This window comes from Perissodus microlepis, chromosome 18 (assembly GCF_051167445.1).
Source record: "Perissodus microlepis isolate ML-2025 ecotype Zambia chromosome 18, ASM5116744v1, whole genome shotgun sequence".
Lineage (NCBI taxonomy): Eukaryota > Metazoa > Chordata > Actinopteri > Cichliformes > Cichlidae > Perissodus > Perissodus microlepis.
This window is the reverse complement of record NC_140478.1, coordinates 29749813-29761367: the sequence shown is the minus strand read 5'-3', so window position 1 is coordinate 29761367 and position 11555 is coordinate 29749813. Positions and strand designations below refer to the sequence as shown.

Here is an 11555-nt window from a genome sequence, read left to right as displayed (position 1 = left end):
CTGAGTGCGTACATTTAAAAATAAAGTGATATAACTTCTTTTACATTACTGTGAACTTCTTGTACAGTTTGACAGCTGATTGTTGTCGTGTTTGTCGTCATATGAAGATCGTTTCCTAAAGAGGACTGAACAGTCATTCAGCCTCTGGCTCCATCCATGAATCTGATGTTTGCTGTATAATCTGTGCTGTTAATAGTGTAATGGAACATATAATTTGTACATATAATTTCATATGTAATTATGATGATCTTTACCCATTAAGATTTTAAATGAAACGATAAACAAAGGCCAAGAAAACTGAGTTAAACTCCTGAGTCTACTATATATTTGCACCATGAAGAAATGAATTGTTTGCACCTGTAATAAATAATCAAATATATCAAATTATCATCAATTATTTAAATAAATGAACCATCGCACCAAACAAAACAACAATTCAACAGACAGTTCTATAAAACTGTGGATGATTCAAAGTGCTGCTATAACTGCACAACAAAACTGCAGTGAGAAAAGCTTTGGATGTTCAGTTTAGTTATAATGACAGTTAAACAACTAAAATACTCGATTAAGTAGGTGAGAAAAAGTTACATTTACTGGATCAGTTTAAGACCAAAATACAATTGAATGAATTACTGACATGGACACTTTGTGAAAAATTACTAAACAGTTCAGGCAAAATTTTACTAAAACCTTTAATTAAACTTGAAAGTTTGAATTTCAAGCACATCTTGATGTTTTCATTGAAAATCCACAGTGACTGTGTACACAGGAAAAACTACAAAATAATGTTTGTTTGTTTGTTTGTTTTTTTAAACACTGTGGACCGATCTGCATTTGTTATTGCTAAATTTAAATATTTGTTACTATTTAATGATCATAATCTCATTTGAACATAGGTTTGATTTAGTGGAGTCAGTTGTTCCCATGCATCATTCTGTAAGTGTGAGAATGAACTAAGATTAGAAAATGTCAAAATATAAAGTTTGATTTATTTTTATTCATCACAGCATCCTAAACTTTGCTGAACTTTTTGAAATATAAAATGAACTCACTGAGTGTTGACTGTCACATTTCAAAGGACCAAGAAAAGATAAACTATTAAACTTTAACTGGGTCAGACTTGTTACTGCATGTTGTAACCAAACATACCACACCCTGCATCATGTGATTGGCTCTTGGTTGCTCTGTAAGAATATTTCTTTAGTGCCTCCCTTCACAGATGTGTCTGTATCAGGATGGGTCTAAACAACATGGTGTAAATGCAGTTGCTGGTGAGCCTCATTTCCTGTAGGAGGTGAACAAGAGCAGAGATCTGTTTCCCTTCAGAGCACAGAGGTTGTTTCTGTTCAGAGGAAGTGAAACTGTCTGACAGTCACTGAGAGACGGTGAAACGGCACAGCACATGAATCAAATGGATCAAACAAAATTCTGCTGTTCAGTCTGTTTGGATCTACTGAAGGATCCGGTGACTATTCCCTGTGGACACAGCTACTGCATGAACTGTATTAAAAGCTTCTGGGATGAAGAGGAAAAGAAGAAAATCTACAGCTGCCCTCAGTGCCGGAGGACTTTCAAAGCGAGGCCTGTCCTGGAGAAAAACACCATGTTAGCAGATTTAGTGGAGGAGCTGAAGAAGACTGGACTCCAAGCTGCTCCTGCTGATCACTGCTATGCTGGACCTGAAGATGTGGCCTGTGATGTCTGCACTGGGAGAAAAATGAAAGCCTTCAAGTCCTGTCTGGTGTGTTTGATCTCTTACTGTGAGAAACATGTTAAGCTTCATTATGAATGTCCTGCATTTGACAAACACAAGCTGGTGGAGCCCTCCAAGAAGCTCCAGGAGAACATCTGCTCTCGTCATGATGAGGTGATGAAGATGTTCTGCCGTACTGATCAGCAGAGTATCTGTTATCTCTGCCCTGTGGATGAACATAAAGGCCACGACACAGTCTCAGCTGCAGCAGAAAGGACTGAGAGGCAGAGAGAGCTGGAGGTGAGTCGACAAAACATCCAGCAGAGAATCCAGGACAGAGAGAAAGATGTGAAGCTGCTTCAACAGGAGGTGGAGGCCATCAATCAGTCTGCTGATCAAACAGTGGAGCACAGTGAGAAGATCTTCACTGAGCTGATCCATCTCATCCAGAAAAGAAGCTCTGATGTGAAGCAGCAGATCAGATCCCAGCAGGAAACTGAAGTGAGTCGAGTCAAAGAGCTTCAGGAGAAGCTGGAGCAGGAGATCACTGAGCTGAAGAGGAAAGATGCTGAGCTGAAGCAGCTCTCACACACAGGGGATCACATCCAGTTTCTACACAACTACCCCTCACTGTCAGCACTCAGTGAGTCTACAGACTCATCCAGCATCAATATCCGTCCTCTGAGCTACTTTGAGGATGTGACAGCAGCTGTGTCAGAGGTCAGAGATAAACTACAGGACATTCTGAGAGAGGAATGGACAAACATCTCACTGACAGTCACTGAAGTGGATGTTTTACTGTCAGATCCACCAGCAGAGCCAAAGACCAGAGCTGGATTCTTAAAATATTCACGTGAAATCACACTGGATCCAAACACAGCAAACAGATGGCTGTTATTATCAGAGGGGAACAGAAAAGTAACATTTATGAAACAAAAACAGTCTTATTCTGATCATCCAGACAGATTCACTGAATGGTGGTCAGTCCTGAGTAGAGAGAGTCTGACTGGACGTTGTTACTGGGAGGTGGAGTGGAGAGGAGGAGTTTATGTAGCAGTCGCATACAAGAATATCAGCAGAAAAGGAGGGGGTAATGAATGTGGATTTGGACGTAATGACAAATCTTGGTCATTAGATTGTATCAACAACAGTTATACATTTTGGTACAACAACATCCAAACTCCTGTCTCAGGTCCTCGTTCCTCCAGAGTAGGAGTGTACCTGGATCACAGAGCAGGTGTTTTGTCCTTCTACAGCGTCTCTGAAACCATGACTCTCCTCCACAGAGTCCAGACCACATTCACTCAGCCGCTCTATGCTGGACTTTGGCTTTATGATTATGGAGCCACTGCTGAGTTGATTAAAGTGAAATAGACTGAAGTCTTTCATATTGTGTGTTTAAATCTGTATTTTAGTTTCATTTTATTTTCTCTCCATCATTTCTGCACAGAGATCAGCTGTCAGTCAAACATTATGGGTGGTACCTCCACATCTTCTAGTTGTTCTCTTGATGTTTCTGAGTTTTTAAAGGAGATCTTTCCTGTGACTGTTTATGGAGGCTATCACTGCTCATCATCATTTTGATTTACTAAAATATTTCTCCACATGAAAATGTAAACTTCTCTATCCTCTAAATGTTTCTGGAATATTTGTATTGAAAAATGTCGACATTTCTCTTTATGAGTATGGCAGACCATGTGTGTGTGTTTGTGTTTGTTTTTGTCAAAATCATCAAACAAATGAGGAAAAACTGTGATTTTAATGAATGAATTCATATATTGTGTTGATGTTTTATTGTGTGAATAAACTGGAAGGTTTGACTATAAATCAAACTTTGAAAAAAGTCTTTTCTTCTGTCTTCATTCCAGGATCTCACTCAAATCTGATGCAGAAAATATGAAACTAATCTGAGAGAATAACTGAAGCAGTTTTCCTCCTGAAGCATCACAAAGTTCAGAGTTCATGTTTAGAGCAGAAGATTCAGCAGTCGCTCTGTGACCTTTCAACTTTCTTCACTAAAACAGCTTCATTACAGAGAAACAAGTCACATTTTCTTCATGTTCTTAAGTCCTTTCAGATGTTTTTAATGGTCCTTGAATGCAGCATCAGTGTCGCAGGTTTAAAAGGTCACTTTCTGTTGTGTTCAAAGATTTCCTTCAGATATGGTCTTTAATCAGTAAAGCCAGTGATACAGCAGTGTCATTAGCTGTGTTATTGGCACCAGGCTGTGTTTATGTATGTATTTAATTCTGTCTGAGGATGTCTTCAGCATGAAATGATCATTTGCTCAGCTGCTGTGTCTCATCTCTTATCAGACATTGGTTGGAACAGAGTTTTGTTGCTGACCATCTGAGAAGAGGGTGAAGAAAAGCTTCAGGCTTCATTTGGACACTACGTTGGACAGAAGTCTCCACAAAAATGACTCAGAAACACAAATATTATTAATGAAAGTCCAAATGTCAAAAAGGGGTCATACATGATCCTGAGAAATGTCCTTGAACATTTGAACATGAGTCAGAGGGTTGTCAGGTTTCTACACTGCATCGTGGCATCAAGCCTGAGATGTCTGTGTAAACAAGTATGGAGGACACAAATGCACAGACGCAGTCGAGCTGTTTACTGCTGATGAGGAAGGAAAATAGTCTGTTGGATATTAAAGCAGCATTTATTAGAGTAAGAACAGATACTTGTGTCCTTCATTTGATCCCCGTCAATTTACAGAAGACTTAAGGACCCTTTGACTTCTAACATACAGCTGCATGTTTACAATTTTATTATTTATTTATTGATTTCCAGCAAAGTGAGACTTTACTGATTAAAGACATATAATGAACATCACTTCAAAACTGATGAACAATAACCGCACTTCTTCATATATAGAATACATCACAGTACAGAGGGCAATTTCTGGGTGCTTGAATTTTACAGGTTTAACTTTTCTTCTTTTTTGTTTTTTAAATATTTATTAATGATTATTTATTCTAATGTCTGTGTTTGTGATGCAGCGGTTGCCTTAACTTATCTTTGATCTTATCTGAAGTTCAAAAGCTTTTTTTTCAAACAAACAGAAGCCAGTATTCTAAAGAGTTCATATTTATTTCATTCAGGTGAATATTTAAATTTAAACTACATACTGTCTCAACCAATGGTTTCAAACTGATCCTGAGTGAGTACATCTAAAAATGAAGAAATAAAAACTGGCTCTTTTTACATTTGTATTACTGTTACTTTCTGAAAAAGACTCACATAAAGCAGATTTATCACAAGCAAACATCAAGACACATCCTTCATGGCTTAAAGTTGCAGTGGGACTCTTTCGCCATCTGGTGGTTGTACAATTTTCTCTCGTCTCTTATTTGTTGTGTGTGATCAGGACAATTCTGGAGAAGATGAGCCTGCAGCGGAAAGTCACCCCCTGCAGGCCAGAAGGAAATGGGATATCTTAAAAATACAAAGTATGTATGTGTGATGTCAAGAAGATAATTCTTAAGAACACAAGTTAATAAATGCAATTACTAAGAGTTGTTGTGTTGTATTGATTTGCTTCCTGTCCTAATTCCCTCTCTCCCTGAGGACACTCCAGGGCCATCTATGCACACAAATCAGTTACAGGATCAAATGAATAATAGAAAATAAACAGAAATAGAAAATGTTCTTCTATAAGTTTCACAGAGATTTGGTTTACATATTTTATATAATATAGTAAATGTGCACGAATGACCAGCAATCATTCAGTCACTGCGACATTTCTGGGTCCATTTTAAAGTTGTCACGCTTTGGCGCTAGCGACCGGAAAAACACAGAAGTGAGTGCAGACTTTACTGAAGAGTAGAAGACTGTCCAATTTCACAGCAGCTCACTTCCAGCCTACCCGGCCTTCGAAGGACCCGCCCTATGTGGACCGGGTAGGTCGGGTCCTTCGAAGCATGCTACCCCTGAATTTGGACACAGCCCCAGAGAACATGACTGGGGAAACATGGATAACATGACAGGAAGAGGAACAGAATGAAACATGAGGGAAGCAAGAACTCACAACAAAGACAATCACAGCCACACAGAGGGAGACACAGAGGGCAAAAACACAAGGGGGGAAATACTAACTAATACAAATCTAAACAGGGACAACCTCGGCACTAGAGAATCAACTTAACCAAAGACGACTTAAACATGAAACATAATACAAAATGACATCAAAACACAAGAAAACTGAAAACGCTGGGTCAATGATCCAGGATCGTGACAGGTTTGAGGCCTCTGTGTTGTCACTGCAGTAGATCAAGCAGTCAATATAATAATCCTGACATGTTTGTATAGTTGCATGTAGATCAAGTGTAAGCATACCACAGGTTATTATTTATTTATTATTTGCTACTACATATGTCATATTAGGTAAACTGACATAAGATTTGTTGCCAAGAAGCATTTTTACAACAAAGAAATAAATGACCAGACACAACTTTCCTTACATTTCATACAAAGTTTAGATGGTTTTTCATGTTTTTGTTTGTTTGTTTCAGAAATACTAGAACATGGATTCTCCTTTATTGAGCTATTTCACTGCTAACCTCTAAATCCTCTCATCTCCAGAAACCCTGGATGGATGGATGTTAAGACATTATTACTTTATTGCAACAGCAGAGAGTCCAGCCAAACTGATCATTTCATCAGAGCACATTTTTAACTTTGAGTTGTGCCTCAGTGGTTGTTTGTTTTGGGGAACTGAACAGCAGTTAGCCTGGGAAATAGCTAGCAACACTAGATTTAAGGAGATAGCAGCATAACTAAAGGTTGGTTTAGCATCACTGCCCTTTTTATTTAAAAATAAAGTTTTATATCCAATCTTAAAAGTGGCGTTTGGCCTCAATTATTATCTCTGGACCTGAACTCCACATAAGACTGAATGATGAATAAATCAACATAACACTGGATGAGAGAAAATAAGGCATGCACCCTGGCAAAATAAAAACACAAAGAAAGTGAAAAAAGTGAAAATGAAAAGTGTTGGTTGTTTGTAAACGGTGTCGTACTTGCATAGGTCCTGTCTACTCACAGCACTTTCTGCTACATGTCTCATGTACCCAGTCACACACGTTCATGCAGCACTTCTATCTGTGCCTGAGGGCTTTAGCCAACATTCACACACGCTGATGGACTTGGGGTTCAGTGTCTTGTCCAAGGATACTTTGGCATGTGGACTGGAGGAAACTGTGGACCAATCCACTGACCCTGTGACTGGTACCAATTGTACCACCTGAACCACAGCTGGGACAAGATTAAAGCTGCTTAATAAAAGAAAACAGCAAGAGCAAAGAAATAAAGAACACTTGGGAAAGTCCGAATAGAGATAACATGTGTTCACTGCTTGAGCCGCAATCTACTAGGTAACCTGAGTGAAGGAAAAGATTTGTCACGATTAACCAGCCTCTAAAGTTGGCAGCTCCTTGTAATGAATCATTTGACATTTCCATTTATTGCCAGTCTTTAGGGACTGAAACACTAACATGTGAAATTGGCTGTCAGAATTCACAGTTATGTTCTGCAGCAGATTTTAATCAAACTTTATGCAGCCTGGCGGGTGTTCATCGGCCTTCCTGGTGATTTAATTGGCCAGCATCTTAGCGTGCAAGGTGAATAAAGCATGAATCACACAGGCTGCCATAAACAAAGTTATGCCCAAGACAAATATTTGAAATTAAAATTAGCTGAGGACCTCGGTGCTGCTGCATACACACCTCCACACCACGTTATACACCTGAACACCACACGGCTAGTGATGGAAATTCCAGCTCTTTTTAGAGAACCGGCTCTTTTGGCTCCTAACCGGCTCTTCAGGTTGTTTTGTTGCTTTAATTAATTTATTATCAACAAAAATATGAAATTATGCACAAAAGGAATTACTAATGTAAAAAAAATTGTGGTTTTATTTATATATGTTTACATATAAATATATACGGTGGCCCCTAGAGACAAATCACGTACAAAGCCCAACATTGCCCCTAGCATCCTGGAGCACTTCCGTTGTGTTTTGTACATTTTTTGGAGTTTGTACGTGCTGCTTTGTCTCTAGGGGCCACAAGGTGTAGGTCTATTAGGTGTTGATGCTGGAGTGAAAAATTGCTGATGGACAAAAATGGACAAGAAAAGGTCAAAGCCATCGGGTCCTCGGTTTAGAAAAAAACAGAAAAGGAGAAACAAGCAAAAGATACAGGTAAGCAGATGTGTCTTTAGATAACGGCAGGTATTATGTATCCTGAAACAAGACAACATTCATTAGTAGGAATTGGGAAAATTTCCAAAAGATTAAAAGATTATTGAATCTTTTGGACTGTTCAGCATAATATTTATTCGATTTTACAGTCCTGTGGTCTCAGCCTCAGATACTTATCAAATCAAACAAAGCTCATAAAAAAACAAACAGATGGACGCTGAATAAATTATTAGATTAATTGGAAGAGGTGTTTTATTGATTTGTCTGCTACTCTCAGTGTATGATGAATTATAATGGCTGTTTGTCATTTACTCTCTTTCTCTCACTATATCAAATATTTATCTGGTTAAATTCAGTATGGTCCCGATAGCAGTTTCCACAATAACATATGTTAATGTACAATCCTTAATTTGGTGTGTGTGTGTGTGTGTGAGAGAGAGAGAGAGAGAGAGAGCGAGTCAGTGTGTGAGAGTGGGCGGGTATTAACATCTTCGCTGGGACCAAAACTTGGTAGTTTACTATACTCGTGGGGACAAACAGGCCTCACAGGGACCAAGATCCCAGTCCCCACATGTTTGAAGGCATTTTTGAGACTCAAAATTTGGTTTTAGTGTCAGGGTTACAATTCGGTTATGATTAGGTTTAGGGTAAGGGTCAGGGTTAGGCATTCATTTTTGATGGTTAGGGTAAGCAGCTCGCTTGTGTGTGCCTTTCCTGCCTTTACTCCATGTGCACCTAGAAGCAGTTGAGTCTTCCAGCCAAGTGGTTCACAAAACGTTCATTTCTCAAGGCTTCACACAGCGTGTGTGTGTGTGTGTGTGTGTTTGTGTGTGTGTGTGTGTGTGTGTGTGTGTGAGGGTATAATGAAGGTCGTCTTCATTACTTAACCATATAAACACACATGGGTGATTTTAATACTGATATTTAACTCAAACAAAAGTTTGTTATGTTTTATTGAATGTTTGTTTATAATCCTCAGATTTACCCGTTCTTATATTTTGCTTGTTCTTATGTTATTATATTGTATTTTGCTTGCAGACAAGAATTTTGGATACGATTGTCTTACCTGTGATTTCTCTTGATTGTGTGTGAAATGTGCGTGTAGCTTCGTTCAGTATGTAACCCCAGACAGTGGTTTGGCTTCAGGGTAAATTAGCAGCAGTCTATAAAGGGCTGCCAGTTAACATCAGACGGCCTCTGATGTCCAAATGAAGCTTTCTGAAGCTTGGATTGAAAAACGGTTCATTACTGGAAGCTTTTCAACACAGTCCTGTTTGGTGACATCTGGTGGACAAAACTATGAAGCGCAGCTTGAATCTACAGCTTATAATGAACTGCTTCATTATGATTGCCCACTCTGCAGAGATGAACTGACAGCTTCTCTTTAATGTCACGTGACAGTTGTGTCTGATATCGGGCTGATATGGTGCTTTGAACATGTATTTGTTTTACATAAAAAAATTCTGTTACGTCGATTTTAATAATAAATAATTTAGATGAATAAAACGTTCTTGTGTAAACATGTGCCATGGTGTGTTCTCCTGTTGCTTGTGACTTCTTGTAGTTTGTTAGTAATAAAAAATACACTATATATATCAATGTAAAGCACAATATTATAATAGGTTGTGAGTATGCTTGTGCTGTGAGGTCACTGCCTCCACCTGATTATGTAATTAACCAGCAGACTGGTACATTTATATATAATATACTATAAGTTATATCATTATAATTATGTGTATATCATATTTCTTATGTACATTTTAGACCTGGGAGCAGAATTGCTGATGAACTGGTTTTTATTCAGGAACAGGCAGAGCGTCCTCTCTTCCTGGCTCCATGTCTATAATTATGTCACACACTGATTCGCTCTCACAAAATCACCAAAACACAGCACAAATCCCACCAATGGTTCAATTCCTTATAAATCATTGAATCAGGTACTGAAGCAGTGACGTGCTGAATGAAGCTTCAGACGTCATTGATCACGTGACTCTGTTCAGTCAAACCAAGCCTCAGCACAGCGTTTCTGAAGCAGTGTGTTGATTTTTTGACACATGTGCCGGAGCTTCAGCTTCAAACGGGCCGTCACCATCAGAGTTGCTGGAACCATGTCCCACTACTGGCTACTCTGTTTTATTCTGTGTTAAGTTTCTGAATGTGAATTTTCTGTGTTAAGAATAACAAAGAAAATGTAATGAAGTGATTTTAAAGTTTAAAGTTTGTGTTAAATCTTGTAAATCAGACAGAGAGAGAGTTGAGGTGTGGGTGGATTTCAGATGATCAAATGTCAACAACCTGATTGGTGTGAAGATGTGACGTCCACTGAGGGAAGGGGGGAGAAAGGGTGAGCAGGTATAAAAGTGAGGTGAAGAAGAGATTCGGGGTTCTTCCCTTTTGTCCTCTGTGAGATGAGCAGGTCAGAAGTTTGGATCTAAGAGGTTCACAGTTCAAATTCCAGCAGAGACGCTAAAAGGAGAACCACAGTCCAACCTGTGAATGTTTTTAACCCTTTGTGAAACAACAAAGGCATAAATATGATCATATAAATATTATCTACTGGGTCAGACTCATAGGATCAGGGATTAGAACTCCTTTTATCAGAGAGATGAAATCTACTTCCTGTACAGGGTTTTTTTGTGGGCCTACCGATCGACAGAAACTAGAGTCAATAAAAAAACTGGACATTGGCTCAATGTGTGTGTGGCACAGGGAAACAAGGACTGAGCGCTGTGTAGTCCCACATAAAGTCAGACACCTGCTCACCCTAGGTGGACCATGGCATGGTCTATATGGAGGATACAGACACTGCTGAAAACATGACTCTGTCTGGTTTAGATGATAAAATGTCTTTACTTTAGGAGGCTGTGGCTCAGAGTACATTCACATAATGCCTTTGAATAAATGTAAAAAGCTTGTTTTTCTCCTGCTTTGATTTCTTTGTCTAGGTGACGATACCCAGCCCTACTTTTTATCAGTTTGAGCTGGCCGAGTTACAGAACTCTGATGTTCTGAAAGACGCATTCAAGCCCAACAGTCTCCTTGACTTCTATGCCGCCCTCCCAAATGACACGTACCCTAACATAAAAAACACGCAATGAAGATGTCCACACTTTTCGGCAGCACGTATATCTGCGAGCAAACCTTTTCACACATGAAACTCATGAAAACTCCGATGAGATCAAGATTGACAGATGAACATCTGCATCAGTGTTTGAGACTGGCTGTGACTAGAATGGAACCGGACACTCAACTTCTCACCGGCCAGATGCAGGCCCACAGTTCACACTGATGAACATACAGTACATAGGTAAGCTCACTTTTGTGACTTGAATGAGTTATTCTGAGTATAAACAAATAGAATCATAATAAAATCTACTGGGATAAAATCCATCTCCACAACCATTGAAAAAAGCTTGTGAAAATGTTTTGTGCTGTGTAGGTGCTGTATCACTTAGTTCGGTTTCTCAGCCTGCTTGCTTTGTGGTTTTCAGAGGGAAGTTGGTGAGAGAGAGCAAACAGTGGTGTCTACTAGGCTACCCTACTGGAACCTACAAAACTGGATTATAAGGAAAGAACACAAGAACTTTGAGAGACTGCTCATATGAGTCATTTAAGAGATTCTGCTCTGACAACTGAAGCGTAAGATTGTGCACG

General features: G+C 39.1%; 1 protein-coding gene across 1 annotated transcript; it reads left to right on the top strand.

Moving 5' to 3' along the window:
* Nucleotides 1-1188: 1188 nt before the first annotated feature.
* Nucleotides 1189-3529, top strand: LOC146368138 (tripartite motif-containing protein 16-like). Its single transcript, XM_084913681.1, has one exon. It carries the CDS (start codon nt 1403-1405, stop codon nt 3065-3067), a length of 1665 nt encoding a protein of 554 aa, XP_084769807.1. The 5' UTR covers nt 1189-1402; the 3' UTR covers nt 3068-3529.
* The last annotated feature ends 8026 nt before the right edge of the window (nt 3530-11555 follow it).

Excerpts from the sequence above, each read along its gene's own strand:
- LOC146368138 (XM_084913681.1), top strand. The coding sequence starts at position 1,403 with ATGAATCAAATGGATCAAACAAAATTCTGCTGTTCAGTCTGTTTGGAT.